The 27,950-nt window shown below is 43.2% G+C and overlaps 1 protein-coding gene across 2 annotated transcripts in view; it reads left to right on the forward strand.

Moving 5' to 3' along the window:
- ROBO4 (roundabout guidance receptor 4) overlaps nt 1–27,950 on the forward strand; it is a 969,314-nt gene that overhangs the window by 341,748 nt on the left and 599,616 nt on the right. For both annotated transcript variants that reach the window (XM_069614539.1, XM_069614540.1), the window contains exon 6: nt 6,357–6,484. In XM_069614539.1, coding sequence (XP_069470640.1) covers nt 6,357–6,484 — 128 coding nt within the window. The remainder of the gene's footprint in view (nt 1–6,356; nt 6,485–27,950) is intronic.

The following is a 27,950-nucleotide window of genomic DNA, read 5'->3' on the forward strand; positions in this document are numbered from 1 at the left end:
GGGTGGATAGCTCAGGGACAGTACAGAGCAGCAGGGGTTCAAATCCCAGTCCTGCGCTTAGAGACTGGTCTCCAGTAATTGACGCGTTACACAAAAATAATTCATATTAATTAATCGCCACTACCCTGAAAAGCCCAAGATGGGCAGTGGGGCATGTTTTACTTCCTGAGACAGAGGGTGGTCTGTCTGCCTTCTCAAGTTCGGTCTTTGGACACCTTGAATCCCTCCAAATTCCTGTAGTTGGTGTTTTCTATGAATTAATTTGCCAATCACGAGGGGTGTCTGTGTGTAGCTGGTGTGCGAATGATGTTCTGGCCTTGCTCTTGCAGATGGCTATATATACAAATGGAGAGGGGGGATAGAAGGAGGGAGTGTGAAAGAGAGACAGATGAGTTCCGATATGTCTGTCAAAGCTTGGTAACCGCTTTGCTATCCCGCATTTAGCCGTATATCTAAAGCTTTCAAACAGGACAACTATGCCTACATCACAGCTTAAAATATAGTATAGTTTGTCAAAAGAGTCATTGCCAACCTCAGTAGAGCTGCCACGTTTTCAGTTTGCTTTCTGCAACATTTCCTCATGCTCAGCTCTCTGACTGGCAATATTTCCTTTTCCATTTGAGCGACAATTAACTCCAATCTACTTACAAAACATGGTCATAAAAAATGCAGACTTACTGCAACCATGAATTACTTGGCCATGTCCAACTCCATCGGCCCTGCTATATCATCTTTCATTTTGCGTCATTTCCCAGAAAATGTGACTTTTAGTATGTAATGAGTACCTTCGCCGCAATTAGCCGTATTCTGCTGGGAGATTGCAGCTGTGTAAATATCCTCATCAATACCAGAGTTCAATATTTGAAAAATGATACACAAGCAACCAATTTTCCTTATCTTTCCTCCTTCTCATCTCATCCTCTCCAAATCTCCTCTTTATTCTCTCTCTGTGGCATGTTCTTTCTAACTGTTGAAATAGTTGAAAACATTGGTGTAAAAGTGTTATGCCTGGTTGTGCAACCTGTTTTAATATGACTGGTCATTTTAAATTTTTTGGCCGGTGTAATGCAATTATTGTTTTCCACCTGCCTCATATGCTCTGTCTACCAAAACAAATGCAATAATGCCAGCGGCTAAAAGCTGGAGGATTCCATAGGGATCCATGTCAAATGGCTCCTGTAATGCACACATTGAGTGAGGCACGCTTTGAGGCTCATTACGAGTTGGGCGGGTGGAAAATCTACCGGAATACTACCCAATGGAATTACTTTTACCGCCACTTGTTCCGGCGGATTTATTGCCGGATTTCAAGTGGTGGTGTTAGTCGACATTCATTTGGAGTCCATAGGATTCCATGGAAGATTTTGATGGAATTACCATGACGGTTATTCCGCTGCTGGTAATTCTGCTGATTTGCTGATTTTTCATGATGCTAGAGGTAAATCGCCCACTCCAGGGCCAAACTCGTAGTATGGAGGAGTAGGAAAAGTGACGGTAATTCCATTACTGCCACTTTTTTCCCACACCATCATACTCGTAATGAGCACCTTTGTCGAGTAAAACAGCATCTAAACTCGATCCTGATGGTTTTGCATGCATTTCTTGAACGTTGTAGTGAAAATCACAGGAACTGTACCGATTGGAATTTACGTGCAGACAAGAGCACACATTGCCAGCACCCTCCGTGCACTCTACACTTACTAGAAAATGAAACCCTGTATGTCTTGTTGTTATCTGGACTTCATCTGCTAAAACATTTTTATCTGTCTTTGTTGTCCTAAATGACTATGAAGGAATCTAGCCATAATGTACCAGTTTGTCCTACTAGAATCCGGGTTTAGTGTGCCAACTTGGCAAACTGCAATATGAGCAAACTGTGTTGAATTGGCAATAATGTATGTGGCTTTATAGTGCCAACTGGAAATAATGGAATTCGTCCTTGCTATGCTAAAAGGGCATAATGACATCCTGCATGGCTTTGCTAACTGGGCATAATAATACTGTAGGTCTTGTGCTCAGTTTCTATAATAGTGTCTAGGTACACTGGGCTAATAGGTCATACTGGACCCTAGTATTGCTGTGCAAAAGAGAGATAGCAGAACCTGACAATTCAGTGCTGTGTTGGTGTACTTGAACCTGACCTTGCTGTGCCGATATGATATGATATAGCATTTGTAACGCGCCTATACACAAGTGTTTCAAGTGTTATAAGCCATTATAACAGTTGTCCCTGCCTTGCTAACTCTGCATAATGGAATTACACTGGTTTCTTAATGGACGTTTTTGGAAGCTCTGTACTCTGCCCTGACTGGACATAATGAAACCTGACACTGCTGTGCTAAGTGGGCATAAGGACATCAGCCTTACTGTGCTATTTAGAGATAATGAAATGAAAGTGCTTTGGGGTTTGATTGTGAAACCTGGAAATGTCTTGAACACCTAATTTTTCATAACCAGGAATGGGGTCAGTCCCTGGGCTTTGATGGCACTACCTTTAATATGATAGCATGGCCTGCCAAATGATGTGCCTGTTGAAGCATACCATGCTAGTATCTGAAAGCTGATGCTTGTCCCTGGTCATATGATAACAATTGCTGGCAATTGTTTTGATTACTTGTGTATATGATGCCAAAGCCAACACCCATCCATCACCCAACACTTGTTTTTTCAAAGCTTGTTTTGGGCTTTTTGGTACAAATAGAACATATTGTAGCTGAGTTTTCCCCAGGGTGTAACATACATGAAAGGTGTAAAAGCCTTGCGTAAGGCTTCCATGCTTTTCATTCACATTTACATTAATTTGCATGATGGAGAGAAGGGGCGGGTCATAAGTTTCGATTCCATCGCCCCCTTCCTCTCTGCAATACATACACTCCAATATTTTCATGCTGGCACAAATGCTGTGGATTCATATAAAGCACCGGCATAGCACAAAATGTGTGGGCCCCCCTGCGAGCCATGCTGAGGGGGCCCCCCACATTGACAACAAATCGCAGATCGCACCACACTCTACGGCGGTCTGGACTACACACTTGCACATTACACACAATCATGCTGCTGCAGGGGCACGCCGGCCATTGCACCAGGAGAAAGATGTAAATATGTGTCGTAATGCATTACACAAAAGAGCCAGAGCAAATTCAATTGTTTTGTAGGGTAACATCAATCCAAAAATCCAATACATGCAAGTCATCAACAATGCACAGGAACGTTAATGCTTTAATTAATGTACTGATTTGTTATTAACAATGCCATGCCACAATGAAAACATTTCTAGTCTAGACACTCAATAAACATATAACAGTAAAACATGCCATGCCCCTTTAAGACATACCTGGACTGGCAGAACCCAAATAACAGTCTAGCCAGGTAATCACACTTAGCAGGACTGCTTTATCAGAGATGCATAGTTAAAAACAAAGTCAAGCCAAAGTAGGAAATGACTAGATTGGCACACCAAAATGCCTGTCAAGCCACTAATAACACATATCATGCATGCTTAGCCTGGACATGGATGACCATTACGATTTAGCGCACAACCCCTGCCCCGCCCTTTCCCCCCACACATCTCCTCTCCCTCCTACCCCCTACGCCAACCTCAAAAATCAGCTCCTTGCTTCAGAATTACTGCCACGTCCCTCTGCATCATCCCAATGCTTACATATGAAGCATCTTGCCTCATAGTTAAGTAATGGAACAAGGAAGAGGGGATCTAGGAGTAAACAAGATTACAGGTAACTAAGCAGGTATTACCTCCATGTCCCTCAACTTCGTTCCAGTACTTGTGTATGAGGCAACATTCCTCATACACGAGTACTGGGATGAGGAAGTGTAGGTATAGGAGTAATGATGATTACCACTAATCGATCAACCCGGAATAATCATCCAGAGAGGAGAAGTTGCAATACATTTTCTGGCAAACTATAAAAGCTGCCCACCTTTTAAACCCAACAAATTATTATGAAATATTCCACGGAAAACAAACTCCAAAAAGAGACATGTGCTTTAATGACACTTTTGTGGTCTTGTGGATAAGTGTCTGCATTGGAAACATAGCAATCTGGGGTGAAGTTTTATTAGCTGAACTCTTGAACAAGGAAACTTTTTTGAATGCTAGCCTCATAACCACCCAAAAGGGGTTGCGTGCGCTCTCTGAAAATGGCGGCCGGATGCTGTCCACACACGTTTCCTCGACTTGTGCCCTGAAAATCAGCACATGGCCAGAACCAAAGAAAATAAATCCTCCAGTCCTCAAGACTGTAACCTCTCTTGCCACATTCTGGGCAAATAATCATGACTCACTTGCCCCCTCATCCTTTCCACTTTCAACCACACGTTTGTCTTTTAACAATACTCTGTTTTATAAAGATAACTTGAAAAGAACACAAACCATAGTAAAGTAGTCACAAAAATATATTAATCCTTATAGAAATATTCTAGGTAAAAAGGCAAAAAGTGTACAATTGTTGCACTATATCCTCCCAACTTGAATCAAACCTACAAATACCAGAATGCAATTCAGCAGAGAGCAAAAAAAGGAGTGGGGATTTTGAAAATGTACTTTCAAGACTTAACGACTCATAACAAAAGGTAATGTGTAAAAAGGTTTCCTGTTTGTGTGTCAATGTTTCACAAAGGCATGCTACGCATATAAGGAAAATGTTGCATTGTACCTAAAATAAATGCTTTTTGGTGTGTTAAATATGAACATGTAAAAATAAGGCAGATAGCAGAGAGCCTGACCATCTGAAAAGGCCTGCCACCTTACCGGTTTCTAGGAAAGGCTGGCAGAGATCTGATAAAAACGTTAACCCCCAGGGAAAGCCCACTGCCAAGCGTCTAGCACAATCCTTAAGAGCAGGCAAACAGAACAACCCACCATTGCCTGCGAATAGCCTCCAGTGTTGGTCGGTGCTGGGTTTTACAGCAGCTGAGAGGAAGCATGACTGTAAACAACCTTCTGCAGAATCTGAGCCCCGCCCCCTTCTGTTATTTTCTGATCTCCAGCAGGGCCTACCCACCTGCCACAGAGAGAGGACCATCGGACTTCAAAAAGAAATAGTTCCTTTTTGAAGTTATTCTGATTCAGAAAGAAAGTATTTCCGCATGGAAATAATTTCTTTATGAAGCAGAGTGTCTTCAAAAGGAAACAATTTCCTTTGAAGTCTGAATGCCAGGGGCCCCATACCAGGATATCTGGCATAGCGGGGCCCCAAGTATCGCAGGCGCTGTGGGGGCCCCGCTATGCCAATGCTATGGAGACCGTTTTTTTTCACACACCACCAAAAAGCAGGCAAACTCCATAGGAATCCATTGTAAACGCCACCTGCCATGCGCAGAGTTTATTTCATTTGCACAGCAGAGTGCAAAAGGGTGGCGTATAAGTGTGTACGTCACTATTTTGCACTCCCCCTTTTGCACTCTGCTGTGAAAACGAGGAAAACTAGGCAGTGGGGACCGGTTTACACAAAAGTGTAAGCACAACAGGTCCCTGCCGTCCAAATATGGGGAACTCGGTTATGCCATCATTTCTGCTGCCACGGCATGGCCAACATGTGCAGAGTTATTCACCTATTCGTGGCATCCACCTTATAAGGGGTGGGATGTTTCGTCTTGCACCGATTAAGTGAGCAGAGCTCAATCATCATGTGGGCTGCATATGGCATGCATTGAAACACTCTTGTAAGGCTACTCTGTGTCATGAGATATTTTGTGGCGCATCCATTCCCATAGTGCATTTTTACATGTTCATATTTAACACACCAAAAAACATTTATTTTAGGAACAATGTAACATTTTCTTATATGTCAAGCATGCCTTTGTGAAACATTGAAACACAAACAGGTTACCTTTTTACACATTACATTTTGTTATGAGCCGTTAAGTCTCGAAAGTACATTTTCAAAATCCCCACTCCTTTTTTTGCTCTCTGCTGAATTGCATTCTGGTATTTGTAGTTTTGATTCAAGTTGGCAGGGTATAGTGCAACAATTGCACACTTTTTGCCTTTTTACCTTGAATATTTCTATAAGGATTTATATATTTTTGGGATGACTTTACTATGGTTTGTGTTCTTTTCAAGTTATCTTTATAAAACAGAGTATTGTTGAAAGACAAACGTGTGGTTGAAAGTGGAAAGGATGAGGGGGCAAGTGAGTCATGATTTTCGCGCTCTGAAACACTTGTGTACGAGCGCGATAGAAAATAAATATCAATCAAACCCTTTATTGCCAGTCGACGTCCGGTCTTAGAAGGCACATTTTCTGCTTAATGGATTTCCAGTTGGACTGCATTGCTAAACACATTATTATTATTACCGTTTCTCTGTTTCACTGTATGCTGTCTGGTCCCACCAGGTATGAGGTCAGCCATGAAAACACCTTGCGGATCCATTATGTGACGATGCATGACTCCGGAAGTTATATCTGCACGGCGGAGAATCGGGTCGGAGCGGTGTCATCGAAGGCGTCCCTCACTGTTCAGGGTAAGAACCCGGATGGAAGTGTCCAGCTCTCCCTGGTGTTTACCCAAAACCTTTTCTTTTATGATGAAGTTCATCCCTCTGCTTTAGCTATGATGTTGAGAATTTTGTCACATGCATTCAGAGGTTGTTTCATGACCGTATAAAATGAACTTTAATGGGAACTTGTGGATAGCATGGGACCAGCCAGATCTTTAATAGACTTTTCGAAGGACAAGTGTTCATGTAATGTGCTGATCAGCATTCCAGAGGTAGGGCTCCAGCACAAAGAAGCAGAGGCATGGGAAAGGCATCTTTCAGGTGCCTCCATACTGGTTCTGCATGGCCATAAAATGGAAACACGTGGTAAATGCTGTTACTATCCGGGCATATTATAGCAGTGCCTGGCAAATGACGATCTAATGCCTAAACAAGAGCCAAAACTGTTGGCTTTGCCAGTGCTTGTTTTTATCAGGAATTCATTGCAAGGAACAGATGCAAAGAAACACATATTGCTTATAAATCAAGTGGTTGAAGTCACACTTCGTTAAGATATTTATATTGCACTGGGACCTGGTTTACACCTAACATTACGCCATTGCCTTTCAGAAAACTGCTTAGAAATGACATTGGCATCCCCTTAAAAGCACATGGGTAGTGCAAAGTAATTCTGGTGATGCATTTTGGGTAGGCAGTTAGTTGGTGGGAAGGTTCACGGAGACTATCATGGCCATAGGTGGTCAATGTGTACATAAAATGCCCACAACCTTTGTGTCCCTCCTCTTACCCTGTCACTCCCCTAGCTTCACTTCCTATCCCAAACTAACAAGGAGCGTCCTCCTGTTGTGTTTGTGTGTGCATGTAGGACAGAAGCAGAAGGTAGGCTGTCACACTGCAGACTGTGGATGAATCCATATTATAAACAAGCATTGGCAATGCCAATAATTTTATACAGGGATGGGAAAGGCACTTGCTAGTTATTGCTCTAGTGATGTTAACTGCCCATTGATGATAGCAGATGCAAAATGGTGCGAGTACCTGATTATCTAATATCAGTGTCTGGCAAATGCCTAATACTGATCCACAAACTAAAACGGTTGGCTTTGCCAATGGTTGTTTTTAACATTACTTCAGTGAAGGACTTGCATAGTGCCTATAAATCGGGTGGCTGAAGGCAGACCTTGATAAGTCATTTTTGTTACACCAGTAGCTCGTTTACTGCTCCAATTAAGTCATTAACTCTTAGAACACTGCTTTGAAAAACACTGGCAGGCACTTCGAGTGCAAAGTTTGTTGTTAAGGCTTGAATAAAGGGAGATCAAAGTGCTCCCATAGGGAGGCGCAAGAACTGGGTGGGAATGGCCATAACGATTAACATGGCCAGTCATCAATGGGTGGGCAAATAACCAAACAACTCATTCAAGCTTTGTGTCCCACCTCAAATGCCATTTCTCCATATTTGCACTCTAATGCAATAGTTGGCCTATAGATGGTACTATAGCACCACCTGACAGCCCAAACTAAACATGGAGAAACTCGATTGTTCATATTCCATTGGTGGGACTTTAGTTTATTGAACATTATCTTCAGTTTATAAACACATACTCGAAATATGAAACGGATTGATACCCAGTTAAACGTCTGCTCTCCCTAGAACATATCTAGGAGAGGTCTTTCCTTCAAAAGAGAATTAAGGGGCTTCTTGATGGCCTTCACACAGGGATGGTGATGATGAAAACAATAATCCACTAATTTATCCAAGCTCATGTGTCCATTCACCCGCCAAGCTAGTAAACTATCCGAATGATCGCTCTCTCTCCCCCTGCCTTCCCTTCTCCCTTTCTTTCTTTCTCTCTCTCTCTCTCTCTCTCTCTCTCTCTCTCTCGCTCGCTCTCTCTCTCTCTCTCTCTCTCTCTCTCTCTCTCTCTCTGTCTCTTTCTCACACACACCTCACCCACCCCCTTCCGAGTGGCTAACCCATGCACAAAATCACAAACCAACTTGCCCATGCCCCAACATTCACACAAACACACCAATTATCCATCCACTCACACAACAAACACACTCAAATCCATTCAATCAATCAGTCATCTGAACAGCGGCACATGCTCACAAATTCATCCATTCATTCATTCATTCATCCTCCCATGCATCCACACAACTCTGTGCATTCATCAATCCATGCACCTATAAACAACCACAAAGCATCCATCCATCCTCTTTACCTATACCTATTCACACAACCAGACACACACAAAACTCACTCATCTATTCGTCAACCAGCTAAACACCCACACCCACCCACAAGCCCACACACACAGCCATTTGTTCACCCAATGACCCCCCTACATATTCTCTCTCTCTCTCTCTCTCTCTCTCTCTCTCTCTCTCTCTCTCACAAACACAAACACACACACACAATACAATGGCAATTGGAAATAATATTTTGCAAAATGTTTTTTCTTCTTAGTGTACAGTAGATGTGGTAAAATTGGCAGTAAATCTGTTACCACCAACTTTACCACTCTGCCAAATTATGAGGTTGGGCCTGGAGTGGTGGATTTACCTCCAGAAAAATGGTGCAGTAAATAATCCCACTCACCACCAAAAAATCAGCTGAATCAGCAGAATTACCACAGCCGAAACTCCACTGTGGTAATTATTCCAAAAAAGTCCCTTTGAGTTGAAGTGGTGGTAATGGTAATTCAGTTGGGTGGTATTCCAGTGGATTTTCCACCGGGATACCGCCCAACTCGTAATGAGGCCCTGAGTGGACACCGTACAGCATTGTTACAGTGTTTATTTAGGATCGGCCAACTGATCGACGTCCTACACCGGTAGACAATTTCTAGGCCCCCCGCTCAACAAGTTTAATTGGTTGGCATGAGGTTCGAGGTCCGATGGTCCAAGGAGAACATGCCAACTGTAATGTAATGCTTCTTTCCTGTACATCAGTAGGTGGGCCAAGGCTGCACACAAGGGTGAGCCGCAGGCCGTGGCCTGGAGAAGCGTGCAAACACCCCCTGCAACTAACGTTATTGCCTCAGTATTGGGTAAGGAAGGGGTGGGTATTTCTGTATGCTGTGACCGGTTGGGTGATGAGGGTGTGACGGGAAATGGGCGTTGTCTGGGCTAAGGAAATCATGAAAGGTGCAAGGGGTAGGAAAGGAGGGGCAGGGGGGAAATATTCAGTTTGTGGGAAGTCTTGGTTGTCAATGGGGGAGTTCAGGGCGTGCAATAGCACTGCAACAGGGGCATTCACCCCCCCCCATCCCCTGCAGAAAATGGTATAACATATTTGTCATGGGTGCAAGGGACTGGCGGTACTAAGAATGAGGCTGGGAGAGAAGGAAGATGGAATGTCCCTGGAATGAAGAGTTCGGGGTGGGGGGCAGCCCCCTCAATCAAAACATTAAGAAACTAATGACTGGATTTTAATGTCAAACACTACTTGTCACCCAGTGGACATTTTCCAAGTGTTGACTGGTTGGGTTTGGAAATCAGCTGGTGGTGATGAGGAGCGGTGCAGTAGAAGAGACATACATCATGCCATTCCCCGCTGTGTTTATCATTCCAAAGATAAAGAAGTGTGGAAGGGCACATGCACCACACTGTGCCACAGAGTGCACAGCAGGCAACCCCTTTCCCATGCTCAGCCACCAGCGGGGCGGCACCACCATACCCAACCACCTGCAGGCCATATATTTTGAGCAGCACTCCCAGGCAAACCCCACCCTCCATTCCCCGGAAATGAACGATATAGCAGCCCTATTGCCCAGACCACGGGCAGAATCCTGCTCCTCCCCTGATATGCCACTGCCTCTAACACCCTATGGCTTGTGCTTTGACTCCTGAAGGCATTGACACAGAAGTTTCCAGAGGGCACACGAACGACCCATTGTCCAGTGATTACTGAGGAGTACTGCTGGTGGCAAAAACGTCTATGGTCATTTTCTAAAAAATTTCAATTGCATGCAGTGGACCACCAACATTAGCTCTTCAGTGAAATGAAATGATATTTTATTCATATTGCTTTCGTACACAAGTGTTTCAGAGCGCCACCAGGCAAAAAGGGAGGGGAACAAGGGAGTACAAAAAAGAAAACAGCAATCTTACTAGGCCCAGTGACATTTAAGAAAGTGCAAGTGCATGGGAAAAGGTGGAAAGTGCATGGAAGGCGGGGGTAGTGGAAAGTGCCGAGCAGAAAACAGAAATAAATATTAAATAATAAATGTTTGTGTTTCCGGATTACCCTAAAGAAGTTGTGGCCGCTAGGAAGAGCTTTAAGGGTGTTAAAGACTTGGCAAAGTCCCTGAAGGTGAAGACTTTGCTGAATAGGTACAACTCCATGACTTTGATGTTGCCAGGGGGAGAAAGGGCTACTTCAGACCCAAAAGAGGCTTTTTTTGGCTTGAGGCATTGCGGGATAAATCTAATACAATTGCTGCTTAACATGGAATTTAAAAATTGGCATTTGTACATATAATTTTTTTAAAACAAATTTTAACATTGGATTACATGCAATAAAATGGCGCAGAGAGCAAGATTCCGTTGAACGTTTTAATTTACTTGGATTCGATGCTGGAATGCTGCTCATCTACAATTTATTTACTTCTTGGTGTGGCATTTTTGGAGTAATGGACCTTCCTACGTTTGTTGTGACACGTGACGCGTGAGGTTGTGTGCCGCGTCACGTGTCTGGGCTGGCTGCGGACGGAGAGCTACGGAGGGGGACGCTGTGGCTGTGATGCGGAGGAGCAGGAGCTCCAGTTTCCGCGGCGCCTCCTCCTCCCTTACTATTCCTGCGGTGAGGCTCAGCTTGTGGATGTCGGGGCCTTTTGTGAACAGCTGGTTGATCTCGCCGCAATTCGGAACGCCCCCGGCTTCTACATAAAGGTGATGTAAGGGGGCCTGCCGGTGAGGATAATTGCATGATTTATGGGGGTATTCATTCTTTATTCTTTATTTTTTGAGGCCTCCTCCCCAGCGCTGAAGGTTTTTTTGCTCTTGTGATGACTACGCAGTGTCAGAGGAAGATTTGCAGGATGGAGGCCAGTGAGTGGCCTACAACATACATTGTACAATTTGTTTCATTTTATAGTTATCACCAGATCGTAATGACTTGATTCGTGTTTGCTGTCATGGCATTTTTTGATAACTGTTCTGAAAAATATGTTGAAGATGATGCCGTCAAGCCTGGAACGGGAACAGAGATTGTTTACACCGTGGAGGTTGAATATTACATATTTTTGCTGCAATGACACTTGCTTCCATTGTTTTTTAAAAAAAATATATTGTTAATTATTACATCAGTAGGGGAATGGCTTCTTTTTGCTCTTGATATTCCCAGAGTAGTAGGGTGAATGTATTGATTGTTTATTGTGTGGTTTTATGACATATTAATGTCATTCTAGATATAACTGATGTTACTGACTTTTGATGAATATGGATGAGATGACATTTGATATGTTGTTTTGTTTGGATGGGGGAAGTTTGGACGTGATTCAGGCTGTGTCACGCTGCCAGGTGCTTTTTTTGCTTGCTTGACTTGTAGTTCAACATGGGTCCTACTTAATTTTGGTGTTTTCTGGTTGGGGATGTCTAGTATAGATCTAATATGTGATTGGGAGGGGTACCGGGTGTTGATCTGGGGTTTGTTAGTTCTTGTTGACGTTGCATTCATACTTCTGTTGTTGGGGGTGCGGGTGGGTTTTTGATTCTTTTAGGTGCAGAATTTTTGATCTAGTTTTTTTTTGTCTTTTTATTGTCTTTGCAATGCCGTCTGGGAGGGGAGACCTGTTGTCTGTTTCCTCTTGGAATGTAAATGGTCTTAACAATCTAATCAAACGGCAAACAATTTTTAACTGTTTGAATGATATGCACAGTGATGTTTATTTCCTTCAAGAGACTCATTTGTTGTTAGATGAAGTTAATATGTTGCTTAAACGGTGGATTGGGGAGTTATTTGTCTCGTGCTATTCTTCTAGGAGTAGAGGGGTTGCTCTCTTGGTGCGGAAAAACACCCCGATTAAAGTCTTAAATTCACACTCAGACGATGAGGGTAGGGTCATTGCACTTCTGGTGGATCTTCAGGGGGTTCAAACTATTCTTTGTAATGTTTATGCTCCCTCTGTGGATGACGGCTCGTTCTTTGGAACAGTTGCTCAGATGTTGCAGGATTTTGGTTCCCAGAATGTTATCCTGGGGGGAGATTTTAATTTGGTTATGGATAATGCCAAAGATCGTAGTGGACCCTGCGCTACTCGGAGAAGGGACCCGACATATTGTTCTTTTCGCACGCTTATATCTGAATTTGCCTTGGAGGATTGTTGGAGATCACATCATTCTGATTTGAGGGAATATACCTTTTATTCTAGCTCCCACGGTTCACACTCTCGTATAGATATGTTTCTCACGGCTGGCTCAGCAACCTTGAATCTGGCAAGTTGGGAGATTGGTTGTATTGCTGTCACGGATCATGCACCTGTGTTTCTGAATGTGGGATTGAAGTTTGATACTTGCAGAACATTTTGTTGGAGAATGAACAACTCAATTCTTCAGGATGAGACGATCGTGGAAGAAATCAGATCTGAAGCGGAAAACTTTGTGGTGGAAAATAGGACAGATGGGATTAGTGTTGGGACAGTCTGGGAGGCATTTAAATGTACAATGCGGAGCCTGATCCTGGGTGTGTCCAGTAGCAGGAGGAGAAGCTTGGAGAGGAAAAGTTTGGATTTGGAACAACGTATTAAGCAGTTCTCAGCGGATTTGATAAATGACTCTGCTAACCTGGAAAAGAGGAGAACACTTCGGGAAATGCAGTGAGAGTTGAATGAGACTTTGACAGTGAGATCTGAAAAGGATCTGTTCAGGCTAAAACGCTGGCTTGCCTACAGATTAAGACAACAGCAGTCAGAAGGGTCTATCGCCTCTATTAAAAGAGAGAATGGTCAGGTGACTTTTGATCCAAAACTGATTAATGAGACATTTAAGGAATATTATATGAAACTGTATCAGAATGAGTTGGGTGTCAGATTGATGAGTCATTTTTGGATGGGTTGGAGATACCTAGAGTGAATGATTTGGAGAAAGCCATGTTGGGTGAGGCTGTGACTGTGGATGAAATGAGATCTGCTATTGGGAAATTAAACTCAGGCAAGTCTCCTGGTCCAGATGGTCTGCCTGCTGAATTTTATAAAATCTTGCCTGATTCAGCGGTGGAACTTTTGCGGATGTATTCATGGAATCTAGGGTGAGGGGTCTTCTTCCTGCTTCTAACAGTCATGCCACTATATCTGTTTTTCTTAAGAAGGATAAAGATGGCTGCTTGGCTTCAAACTATCGTCCGATCAGTTTGATTAATACGGATAATAAAATATTAGCGAAATTATTGGCCATGTGTTTACAGACTCTACTTGTGAAGCTGGTGCACACTGATCAATCAGGTTTCGTTCACGGCCGGAGAACATCTAGTAATATTAGGAACTTGTTGTGGTTGATGACACATGCACAGGATTTGGAAGATGATGTGGCTGTGTTTTCTTTAGACGCGGAGAAAGCGTTTGATCGCATTGATTGGAACTATCTTTTTTCAGTATTGGGTGTTATGAATTTGGGAGAGGAATTTATTTCATGGGTTGCCCTGCTATATGCTTGTCCGACTGCCGCTGTCAGAACTAATGGACAATTATCAGATTCTTTTGTACTGCAGAGGGGTACAAGACAGGGATGTCCTTTGTCCCCCCTGATATTTGTTTTGGCCATGTAACCATTGGCGATTGCCTTGAGGTGTGATGTGGGAATACAAGGCCTACATTTTCATGGTGCTGACCAAAAGTTGTGGTTTTATGCGGATGATCTGCTACTATTATTGCGGAATTTGACAGTGTCCCTTCCGGCCTTATTGGATGTTTTAGATAGATTTCATGCGGTGGCAGGATTTAAGGTCAATTGTTCTAAATCCGAGGTGTTGCCGATTTCAGGATACTGTGATAAGAATTTGATTACTGGACTTGGGTTTCAGTGCTGTGAAAGGAAACTAAAATATCTGGGTATATGGCTGACCCCACTGGTGGATGAGATGGCTGTGGTAAACATGAGTGAGGTGTGTAGTGATTTGAAAATGAGCATTTTCAGGTGGTCTTTGCTTCATTTGTCCCTATGGGGCAAGGTGAACGCTCTGAAGATGATTGCAGCTCCGAAAATTAATTACATTCTGGATATGCTTCCGGTGAAAATTGGCCAACTCTATTGGAAGAAAATTGATGGTTTGTTGCAGTCCTTTCTAAGGGATAATAAGCCGCCACAGCTAAAATTATGGAAACTTCAGTTACCTGTGGAAAAGAGGGGACTGGGGGTACCGAATTTCAGGGCGTATCATTTAGCTTTTTCCAGTCATTTTATTGTACCCTTTTTGATGGATGTTCCTGATAAATGGGTAATTGCTGAGGCAAGTTTGTTGGGCCCGCTTCCTCCTAGGGCAATTTTCACAGCAACAAACAAATTGTGTAGGAAATCGCCTTTGACAGTTTTTCTGAGAGAAACGTTGAGACATGTACATGAATTGCTAGGATCGGTTGCTTTGAAGACCACTCATGCATCCATTTGGTTGAATCCGTTGATTTCTGTTGGAGGTAAGTCTTTATTCTGGCCAGACTGGTTTCTGGGTGGAGTTTTCTGGATTGATGATGTCCTTGTGGCTGGTGAGTGGATTGGAGAGCGAGAGCTGCGAGCGAAGTTTCACATTGACAATTTCCAAACTGATGATTTCAGAAAGCTGAAAAGATGCATAGGTGATGTGGCGGAGCAAGGGAGTGCAATGATGAATCTCTTTCTTAAGGAAAGGGAACCAGGTGGTTGTTCGATTGCTAGCAGGATATACAATTGTATTGTGTCTGCTTCTAAGGAAAATTCAGACTTGAGAGATGAATGGGGAAGGAGATTGGGGTGTGAGATTTTGCCCGAGATGTGGTTGGAAATATGTGCGAATGTTAAACTTTGTGCTATTAATTTGGAGGAACGGTCGAGACAAATAAAGATCCTCAATAGAGTGTTTTGGAGTCCGGAACGAATGTTCAAGAGGGGGGTGGTGGATTCGGATGAATGCTGGTGTTGTGGAAATGGATTGGGAAGTTTGGAACATCTACAATGGGAATGTGTGCATGTACGGGGATTTTGGCATGATGTTTGTTGTGTCTGTTTGTGTGTTTTGAACCTGGATGTTGAATTTGATTTCATGACGATGATTTTGGGAGGGGGTGAGTTGCTAGAGGATCTCTCTATTTCGCGGAAAATGTTTCTGCTCCGTGGTGCTAGTCTGGGAAAGAAGTTGGTTTTGAGGGGCTGGAAAACAAGGATTACACCGGCTGTTGAGGATTAGATTGAGGGGATGTCTGGTCTTGCATCTGTGGAAAGGGTGATTTATAAGAGACAGGGGAAGTTAAGATTGCATGGAAAGATTTGGGATGACTTTCTGAGTATATACTAGTTTCTTGCTGGTTATGAGCATATAATATTCTGTGTGTAATTCACTGTTTTATATTAATTGTATTGATTGATACACTTGTTTATCTTTGTGTAAAATCTTATAAATAAATAAATAATATTAAATAAATAAACAATAAATAAGGCTGGGCCCCTCACATGCAGTTTTAAAAGTTCGCAAGACTGAGTGGAACACTAAAGAGTAAAACGGGGCATATACCTGTTTACTATCTTTTCCACTCTAACTTGTAAAGAAATAAATGCCGCCTGCAAATGACACTTTGAAGTGAGCATTTACTAATGCATTCCAATGGAATCTGCCTGGTCTTTACCAGGTGCCAACCAAAGGTGTATTCCATAAGAATCCATTTGTTTCATTCTTTCTTGAAAATGTCATGTAGGAGGGAATCAAACCCACTGAGGAATGCACATCAGAGATATTTTCTCACTCTGCCCCCTCACCCCACGCCTGCCCTTTCCACTGCAGAGAAATTGAGCAGAGCAGTAAATCACGATGTACAAGCTTTACGCCAAGCTTTTACCCACTGATTTCCCACTCTGTTCCATTTAAAAATAGGCAGTTATTTTATTTTCCCTTGGTTTTCCTAAATAAAACATTTTTTGCAACAATGCCAGTACTTCAATGTTCCCATCCCCATGGAGTCTTATGGGACTCCATGGGAATGGGAACTTACCGTTTTGCCACTGCCCATAATATGACAGTATTACTGGGATATCGGACGGTGGCGGAAACGGTATGTCGAGGTTGCCGGCAACCTTGTAATGAGGGCCAATGTATACATCTCTGTAGAAACGTGTTGATGAATAAGAGTAAAGGGGATCCTTTTGTTTTGAATTCTATGGAGGGGACCACTCCTGTTTGCACGTGTTTGCAAAAGTTCCCCTCAATACAATTTTTAGTGTTTTTATCAAGTACTGGAAAAGTAAATAGCAAAACACAGGAGTTATTGCCTTTGCTCTTCACCTTTTCATTATATGTCTGGAAAAGTATCAATCCCTCCCACAATTATCTACAATAGATTCCTTTGTAATCTGCCTCCTTTTGCCAGGTGTAAGGGTCAAGCAGTTTTCATAGGAATGCATTGGTTTTCCATCAACATAAAAATCAAATCTGCACTCCATCTTTGCCTACCAAATCATACAAAATCATGCAACAAATAAAATGTGGCGGTGAATGCTTTTAGCACCACCTTTTTCACTACGCTTGACTTGGAAAGATACCCCCTATGATTTTAGCTTTATTTTTCCCATCCTGAATGGAAGCCTACAAGTTCCAGCATGCAAATTAATTAGAAATTACAAGAAAACTCTTACAGGCACAAAGTGAAATTAAATGAGAAATTATAAAAAAACTCATACAGACACAAAGTGAAATTAAATGCATGACGAGGTCATTGTTTCACACAGCTTGTTCTGTACCCCATGATGTCTAATCACCCAACAGTCACACTTAAGTAGATTATTAAAACCTTACATAATTTAAAGAAAAGGGTACCACAGCAACGACCACTGCCAGTTACGTTTTCCCATCTCTAATCACTCCCTGTTGTAAATAATCTGCTGCTGAGACACATTAAATGATAAAAACTCACTGGGAGAGTCTGTGAAGCCTTGGCTGTTTGTCTTTTAGGGTAGAGAGGAAGAGCAGGGTGCCCCGTGAGCATTTGACCCTTGTATGACTGTTAAATCCATCTCTGATTGCACTGTGCAGGCAATATTTAAACACTGCTTTGTGGTTTAAAACATGTGCCCCTTTTATACTTTACAAGCAACACTATAGGACACACACCTCTGATGTTATTTTCCAGGTATTGATGATTAATCTTCTGAGAGGCAAATGTTTATTAGGGAGTGGGAACAATCCTTCAGCCCCGGTCCCTCACCCCCAAGCCACTGGTGGAATCCCACAGTAAATAAAGTCCATTTACAGCACTGCATAAACAGCCTGCACCCAGCATATAATACCTTCTAAACACGACCAACAACAAACATGATGTATTCTGTTTGCACACAAACTCTGTTAATAGTTACTCAAACAGTATGAGGTTATCAAGTCAGTACTTATCAGTTTGAATCCTGAAAAGTTCTAGCAGGGCAGACAAGGCTTCCACACAGAAAACATATTTTCTATTATGGTCAGAACACCACTGTAGATCTGAAACTGGGCCATACTCGTCATCCTAGCCTTGACATACTCAGGTAGGGCATTTGTTAGGCTAACAGTGAGGTCTAGATTTATTCACTATGCATAGCAAACAAGGCAACCACACCTGGGCATATACACTTTCACTTACTGAAACCAATATCCCTATGTCTATAACCCCCCAAACATCCTCCCCACCCGTTTAAACCCCTTAACCAACCCCATATACATTTATTTTTAAGAATTTGGTATTTTATCAGTGTAATTGTTTCTCTGAAAAATACCTCTCTGTTGTTTTCTGCAGAAATCACTGGATACTCCTATAAACAAGCCACAACGGTTGGCTTTGCGATAGCCTGTTTTAGACAGCACTCCACTGCAAGGAACAGATGCACAACATACATATTGCTTTTAAATTAAAGAGGCTACAGGCACACATTTTTGGAGATTTCTTATTACACCACGAGCTGATTTACAGAAGCATTTAAGTCATTAACAACTCAAGAAATGCATAGATATAACACTGGCAGGCCCTATACCGCACACAAGTTGGTGTTACTTTGCAATAGAGCTTGCAGAAAGATTTTCCAGGAGGGTACGTTTCGTCAGGGAGGGTCAGGTAGTTGATGGGAATGCCATAGTGATTAACATGGCAATGGGTAGTCAATGAGTTTGTAAATGAGCAAACACACCTAAAGGCTGTATGTCCCACCCCACCCCACCTCACATCCCATCTCCATCCTATTTGTTTTCCATTGCAAGAGTTATGGCTTACACCTAACAGCCAAAGTATGGAGATACGTCTCTGAATCAATCATAAACACTGGCATTGCTTTGGCCAGCCTTCTAGGCCATTGTTTGCAAATAGCCTTCACCCTGCCACTAATGTGAGCAGCTCTGCCCAAATTACTAGACAACAAGGACTAAAGATGCCTATGGTGTCTTATGTTCCAGAGGACACATGGCCTAGCAAAAGCGCTCTATAAATCAATCAATCAATCAATCAATCAACTGACCGTCTGTCATAGACCCAAAACTCCTTTGCTAATGGCTTGTCCCCTTCTGTAATGGCACAGGCATACCAAAGGATTTTCGCATCGAAGGCTGCTGAGAGCAGTGACAGTGGTAATGTTTAATTCAAACCCTTGCATCTATCACTTTTTGATTTTTACTATACTCTCTCCTACAGAATTATTTCTTTCTTATTACCAACCTTATTTTTCACTTATACTCAATTATTAAATGCAGCGTAATATACACCTTTAATGTAATTTGTAAGGACCCTCAGTCAGTTGATGCACCTCCTGCAGAAATGTGTGAGCAAGCAACATCACCTGCCATTTATTATTTAATACAGTTAACCATTTCATTAAGTTGATGGGAATAACTGTTATGTTCCCACAACAAATAAACATACTTTAATTTACAGAAGTCAACTTGTGATTTTAAGTTTCAGAAAATAGCTACCATTTAACTGAAATGTTGAACATGTGGGTAAGATTAACAGTGCAGTTAAAAACAAAAGCAACTCGTTGTACACATAGTTGTAGGCAGCCTGCTTGGGCAATTGTGCTACCCCATTAGAGGTGTGGATGGCCCTCCATCTCCCTGCTCATTTGTGTTTTCAATGCTGTGGGGCATAAATCATTGTCCAGGGCAAGCAATACAATTCTGTCCGGGTCTCCTGTAGTGCAGCCCCTCATAATGCTAATTGTACTGAAGTTGCTGCCGCATGTTTAGAGCAAAATACTCCTTTCCCATGGTCGCACTGGGGCATACACTACATCCAGGCACCAATAAGATAAATGGCCCAAAATTACATAATACAATGCATTACTATCCCGAACAGACTGTTTGAGTACTATCCAATGGGGTGTTTTTAGTAAAATATTTTGCAAATAATGCATTAGAAACATATTTGCTTAAATGGTTAAAACAAGTGTGTTAACGTATAAAACAGGCCTGTTCTGTCCACAAAAAATTGTCAATTCGTCCCTAACAAAACGGGCCTATCCTAGAATCATGGCTGGCACTTCGGGCATTGCCCTATTGCCCTATAGGTCAGTCAAAGCCTGCCCTTGCCTGACCTGCCTCCTCCCCCTCCCAGTGGTGTTTAACACCACTGGGAGGGGGAGGTCTGTGTTTAACACCACTGGCAAGGGCTCCTATCTGGGTGGGCAGAGCGTGGGTGGCCTTGGGGGGTAGGGGGGCTGGCCCCCCTGCTGGCGCCGGACCATTGTGGGTAAGCATTTGAAGGATATCTCCGACAGAAGTGTGCAAAGCAGAACATTTGCAGGACCACTGAATGATGTGAGGACCTGGGTATTTAAAAAACACCATCCATGTCACTGAGTATGTATGTATTTGGGATAGATAGTCCCCCAGCCCAAGAATTTAACTCTTGCTATGTGTGTGATGCAGAGGAAAGCTAAATAGACTGGATTAGTCAAGGCTTGGATAAAATAGTGGCAGAGAAACCTATGATGAACCCATACTAACCCTCTTTTCCTTAATTTAGCAGCAATAATATTGAAAGTTTCAAGCACCTTACAAACTGCAGGGGGCAGTCATCGTCGAGAAAATCGGAGCATCCAGTGTTTTTTTTATTGCAGAAGCAATATCCGTTAGTTCAGCGATTGAAGGGAAATGAGCATAGATAACCATGAATCCAGATCTTACCACTTTTATTTCCTCAAAGTTGGTGTTCATTTAAGCCTAACATTGAGTCATTTTGTTGTCTTCTCTGAAGCATACTGTGCTTTGCGGTCACAGGGTTTTTGAGTAGATATGAAAAAGGCTTTCATAGTGGCTGGTTTCCTAACTCCTCAATCATGCAATATAGTTCTACTTGTGAGGCTAGGGCACTGCTGGGTGTTCATGAACGTGTATCCTTTTACTGTACAATTAAAGATCTTGCAGATATTTTTTTTTTAATTCTGATTAGTCAGCATACAAGTGTGTGTGGAATTTCATTTTCATTTCAGTACTCTCTTTTAATCTGGTTTAAATTCTAGCCTGAACCAGTTGTGTGCATACCAACAGATTCAGGAAACTTCAGACTCATTTTGAATCTGTCTTATTCCCAACACTCTTGATACTCTCTCTTCGGGCTAGCTCCAGACTATCTTCCTGCTCTTCTGTCTTTTTATACTCCTTCTCGATCTCTTCGTTCTTCTGGTCTTTTTAAGTTGACTGTTGCCCATCCACCCTGTGCTCAGTCTCGCTTTTGATTTTTCCAGCTTCTTGCTCCTCTCCATTGCAACACTCTTCCTTTGTCCCTTCGATACATCACGGTCTATTCCCTCTTTCGGATCTCTTTCAAAAATCACCTTCTTCATTGTCCATCATTGTTTGCTCTCGGAATTGATATTTGAATTACTTTACATTTAACAATTTTTGTACCATTGTTTTGAACTCTGTGCAGCGCTTTGAACAAAGCGCTATATAAGACTCAATAAAATACAAATACAAAAACCCTGTCATGAGGGTCCGACTGAAGCCTTCCAAAAAGTACAACTCTTGGTACGACTCTGATCTGGCTGCCCTTAAAGACCCAAGCATCCTTTCCTCCCTCTCTTCCACACCACAGCACACACCAACACCAACACCGGAGCCTCCTTTGCTCCCCCACTCTCCCTACCTTATCTCTCAACCATCACACCCCATGAGGTCTCCAGAAAAGTCTGGTCTATGAAGGCTTCATCCAAACAGCTCAACCCCTGCTCCTCCAGAACCATTAAGGACAATATTGACTCCCTCGCCCTAGCCTTGACTGATCTCTGCAATCTCTCCTTTTCTACTGGAATTTTCCCAACTGCTATTAAACAATCCTTTGTGCACCCTCTGCTCAAGAAACCCTCTGCCGACCCCTCCATTCTGGCAAACTACCGCCCTATCACTATCATTCCTTTCCCGTGCAAAATCCAAGAGAAGTTGCCTATCTCTCAGCTGACCCTCCAACTTGAATCTATCGGGTGCTTCCACGACCATCAGTCTGGCTTGAGAGCATCCGGAGACACAGAAACTGCTCTTCTGAACATCCGTGAAGTCCTGCTCTCAAACATCGACACTAACACTCCCTCTGTCCTCATTCTCCTTGACCTCTCCTCTGCCTTCGACACGGTTAACCATCCTGATCGCACGTCTCCGTGACACCCTGGGAATCACAGGCCAGGAACTGGCATGGTTAACCTCCTTTCTCTCTGACTGCCCATCCCAGGTGGAATTCGGAGCCTTTCACTCGACTATCGCTCTCTCAACCTGTGGCATTCCCCAGGGATCTAACCTATCTCCCTGTTTCTTCAGCGTCGATATGGCTGCCTTGGCACGTGTGATTGCCATTTTGTTCTCTAACTTCCAGTGCTATGCGGATGACATGAAACTCTCCTTCAGGCTACCCTCAGCCACTGACTCTTCCTCGCTCATATCTGACTTTTTGTCCATAAGTCAGTCATGATGTGCTGCAAACAACCTCTGCCTCAATGCCAGTAAGACTGAGATCGTTTGCATTGGGACTCCTGCTCCCGCTTTCCAACTCTCACTCTGTCTGGACTCCCTTGACCTTGCGCCCGCACCCACCTGCGAGGCAAGAAACCTTGGAGTCATCTTCGATTCCACTCTCTCCTTCTCTCACATTTCAGACATCTCTAAAAAGTCTACCTATCAGCTACACCTTCTCAGAGGAACTCTACCATTTCTCACTTTCACCCAGCGGCTCACTGTCTCTAGAGCCCTAGTTCCTTATAGGCTAGACTACTGCAACTGCCTCTTCCTCAACCTCCCTGATTCTGCCTTGCGCCCTCTTCACCTCATCCAGAACAGAACCGCAAGACTTATCCTTGGCCTCAAGCCAAGGGACTGCATCTCTACAGCACTGAAATCCCTTAACTTGCTCCCCATGGCTGCAAGGATCAAGTTCAAGACCCTCTGCATTGTTCACAAGGCTTTCTGAGGCGTGGGACCTACCTATCTGCAACATTGCCTACCTAAATACTGTCCCTCCTGCGCCCTCCACTCATCTACCTCCAACCTTCTGCGATTGAGCCGGTTCACCAAGCAGAGATTTGGAGGGATATCCTTATCCTCAGCTGATGCCTCCTCTGGAATAGCCTCCCTGCCACCCACTGTCTTGCGCCTGAACTCTTAAGTTCCGGAAACTCCTCAAGACCTTCCTCTCCTCCTCTTCCATCTCTCTCTCTCTACCCTGCTAACCTACCTCTCTGCTCTTTCCCTATCCTCCTCTTTTTCCTCACAGCTGACTGGCTTCCTGGTGTACCTCGGAGTCTCCCAGGTCCCTGGCACCTATGCCAGTCCTCTCTCGCACTTGCCTGAGGGCCCTGCACTCGCCCCACCCCCACTCCACTTGAGAAATGACCCATGAAAGTGTCTCTCTCTGCACGTACCCCTGACCCCACCGACTGGGTGCACTTGGACCCCCCCTCCCTGTATCCGTCTGTGCACTTGCACAATCCAAATGCACTGTGCTTGAAGATCGTCTGTCTGCTCCCCCTTCTCCTCAACCATAATTGCACTTGGTAGAACTGCAGGGTTGCTGCCAGGACTATTTGCAGTTTCTGAACTGTAATTGTATTATATGCACCTACTCTGCCCATGCAGACTATTATCTTCTCAGAATTTCAAGGGGTCTGATTCGACTGTTGTTTTCCCAGTGTTCCCACCCTGCTTGAGCGATTTGAAACACTTGCCTTGTGCATATGCGCTTAATAAATAAACATTACCATTACCATAACCCTAAGGTATTGTAGAGTCGCACAGCAATTTTAATTTTTTGTGGGTGCCAACAAGCTCATGGATCAGATGCCAGCAGAGTTCCGGCCTCTCCACTAAATGGAGTCAGTGGTAACTTCCATTCTTGACAAACTTTGATGCGAGACAGATGCCATGTGGTCTCGCCCCTGGTCACACTGCACTTGTTAACAGCCTTCTATATTGTCATTCACAACATACTACACTCCCACTTTTTTCAAATAGGTCTCAGAGGGTGCGACTTAATTGTATTCAGTCCCTATCAAGCAGACCACAGAAAATCTCCCTCCTCTGTTTCCATCACGGACCGAAATAGGTGATTGTGGAGTTCCTCAGGACTCGACCCTATCACTTTTGCTGTTCAATGTTTATGTTGCTTGATTGATCAGTCTTATTGACACCATCTGTAATATCATTTTAAAGTATACCTATGCAGATCCTACCCTCTTGCCCCCCGTCCTTCACATTTGTTCTCCTCCTACATACACATTCCACACAGTTAATTCTAAAATAGGGTTTCTTTACCTCCAGGCTTGGTGGTCCCTGAATTACCAGTCCAGGGTTGGACGTGTGGGAATAATGTCAAGGAAATCCTGGGAAAAACCAGACACATTGCTACTAGGCAGTCGCAGCACATCCCTAGTCCATCACACATACATGCACACACACATAGGCGCGCACAACATTATTTTGTTACTTTTTAAGGACCCCTCAGTTTTTCATCCCTCTTAAAGCACTGTTCACAGTATGCCACTCTCTGTGTGCAGTGCTCCATGGATCTTGCGCAGCCCCGATTCTCACTGTTAAAACCTGCAAGGATGGGGAAGTGGGTGTGGTGCGGATCACTCACGGCCACCACACCCTATTGTGCATGCAATCCACTGCCCGCCTACCTATACCATGTGTTCGTTGCAGTTCCAAAAACCTATTGTTATTGGAACTGCCTGGCATTAACAGTTCAACTTATTTCATACATATTAGACTACACCTTCCTTTTGCAATCCCAATGTCCCAAAGTCCCTTTAGTGGATCCTTCCCCCCTCTGCATCACCTCCTCTCTACCTCTGAGGCATCTGCATCCTCTTTCCCGTCTTCTTATCTTTCCCCTCCTCCATTTACTTCAGAGAGCAAGGTCTAGATACCCCAGGCGGGGCACAACAGTTCAACCTGCGGACGAGTTAGGTGCTCCAAGACCACTATGGTGGTGTATTGGCAGAGTATAAAAGCCTTGTTATATGACGTGACCATGCGACAAACCCTGAGAACAAATGTGATAGTTGCTTTCTTTCTACAAACCAATTTATGAATCAAAATAGTCCCAAATGAGTCCCACCTAGATTCTGCTTGTTCGAGTATGTGCCATTGGGCCTCCAAGGCAAAGCCATCATCAGCTGTGAAGAATATTGTGGTCCTTTTTCATTCAAAGCTGACTATAGACTGGTTGGAGTGGTGGTGATTTGAGAAAGGCTTCTTTAACTGGCAGATGCTTTGTTTCCTCTTTCCATAGGTATCCAGTCATGTTATCAAATTTATTTCATTGTGACTCTTTTTTGACTCACCTTTATTTATTTATTAATTATTTTGTGGCACATACGTATTATAATTGAAGGGATTCACAATGACATACAAAATAGCGTTATGTGGGGCATCAATGAGAGCACACCAAGTTAAGCCGGTCATGACTTCCCAAGTCAGCTCAATTTTAAGGGTATTGTTGATTTCTTTACCAATTTATTTTACTGCAAATTGCAGGCGGTTGTTTGGGAAATGAACTATGGGATGGGGTGGGAGTTAGGTGGGGGGTGTGGGCATGATGGATGCAGGGGGTCTAAGAATGCATTTTGCAGTAAACACAATTGGTACAAAATTGGCAGGAAAAAAAAGCGCAATTAAAAAAATGTGCGATGAATATACATAGAACCCTTTGCACAGCTTTTCATCCAATGAAGGGGTCAGGCAGTGGGAGTATTAATGCTGTCTCATGGGGAGTCTGCAACAGCATCTTCTTAGATCTCCATCTGTGACCCGAAGGAACACTTACAAAAAAGGCAGGCTGCTGCTGACCTGTTTTTTTCGTAGGCCTTTTCGAGCATGTGCCATCAACACAGACATGCATCTCTGCTCTGGCTGTCAGTTGGCAGGTGCCTTGACTTGAATGCAATATGTCTGGTGGCATCCTGTTAGTTGGCAGGTGCCTTGACTTGAATGCAATATGTATGGTGGCTGATGACTTTTAGAAAGTGATTAATTTGGCACCTCGTGCAAGCACTCCAGTTAATGTCCTCCTCTCTCCTTCAATCAGTCAATAATCCTATCGCAGGGAAAATACCATATAAGTACATGAAAACAGGACAATCTTAAGAAAGTCTTAATAAAGCACACAACAGCGTCATTCAATAAAAGCTTTAGCCAAACAATCTGTAGAATGTGTATTAGCCTGTTAACTCCACTCTGAGTCTCACAGTTCTCTTGATATAGCATTATATAGCGATATTGCATCATAGCATTCAAATGCCCTTGCAAAGGAAAGGGCCATTATTTGCTTGACGTATGTACATTGTACGTGGTACATTTTCTGATTCCTCGTTATGTAGTGGTGGGAAGGGTGTCACCGGCCCTGATTTGGGTATGCTTGGGTTCCATGAAAAATACATTCATTTCTGATTCTTCATGTGTCAGACAAGAAAGACAAGTAGGAACATCATTCTTCTTATTTCCTCTCCTAAAAGCAACATTTCTTCCAAAAGGGAGACTTGACAGACTGAATTTTGTTAACCATTGTTTGGTGGCAAACCCATGACCCATGTCAAGTTACTTTTCATCTGCCCATGGAGACTGGTGGAGTAGAGAAGAAGATTTGACGTCTTGTTCAATTCCACGCCTTCCCTGATATCCTACCATTTCTCGATAAGTGTTTCATCCACACTTCTCCTTTTTCTGCCTTTGATCATTTTTGCTTGGAGGAACAGGGAGTCGCACAAAACCGAGGCACAATTGATGGCAATCCCTGGTAATTGTATGGAAATCTTGGTGTTTGATGACAAAACAACTTGGCAATACCTGTACATGGTGTCAGTGCCTGGACCTTTTATGACTATACCTGGCAATGGTGTGTGCAATTGGAAAACCTATGGCAATACCTGCCAAAGGATAGTAGTATCTAGACAAATAATTGCAATACCAGGGAAATGATTTGAGAACCTGGGTATTTGATAGAATAACATGGCTTTCATTAGTGTTGCTGCACATTTGGAAAAAATACCTTAGGATGGCGGTTCCATGTGTTAAAATCGCGGCAAAAATTGCTGTGGTTACAAATTATTGCGGCAAAAATGCTGTGGTTTTGCCACTGCAATCCATGTAAAGGATGCGGGGAACATCCCCACAACCCCTGGACCATTATACCATTTAAGGGGGCGGGGAACACCCCCGCAACCTCCGCTCCCCTTAAATTTTATAACGGGGTTCACCTTCACCGGGTTAAACCACAGCATTTTTGTCACGATTATTTGTATATGCGACATTTTTGCCGCAATTTTATCACTGCATACCATGATGGCTTGAGCACCTGGGAATCTTATATAAATATCGGGCTACAGAAAGGAATGCTGGGATTTTGATGTCAATGGTGTGAATAACTTTGCAATTGATAGCAAGCCCTGAATATTGTGCAAGTACCTGGACTTTTGACAATGATAATTGGCAATGGCGAGAGTACCTGTGTTTTATTATGGACATTCTTAGCAGTGAAGTGAGTTCTTGCACAGTGCATGTTGTAAGGGTGCAGAAGAAGGAGGCTGACACAAAGGTGGCATGTTTTGGGCTAGGGACATTTATTGAACATGAAAGAAAAAGAAAACCTATCTATGCCTATTCCTAAGAGGGGTTTCCCTGCCTCAACTAAAGAGATAAGGTGACTGTCAGGATATCTGCCAACTCAAAAGTGTCCTCTATCTTGTGCCAAGAAAACCTTACTTCCCTCCCTTGCACAAGAAATTAAAGAATAAGGCAGTATTGTTCTGTTCCCAGGAAAATGGCTCCTTTCTGTTGGGTTATGGTTCCTGGTTTGTTGAAACA

This window comes from Ambystoma mexicanum, chromosome 9 (genome assembly GCF_040938575.1).
Source record: "Ambystoma mexicanum isolate Mex_15411 chromosome 9, UKY_AmexF1_1, whole genome shotgun sequence".
NCBI lineage: Eukaryota > Metazoa > Chordata > Amphibia > Caudata > Ambystomatidae > Ambystoma > Ambystoma mexicanum.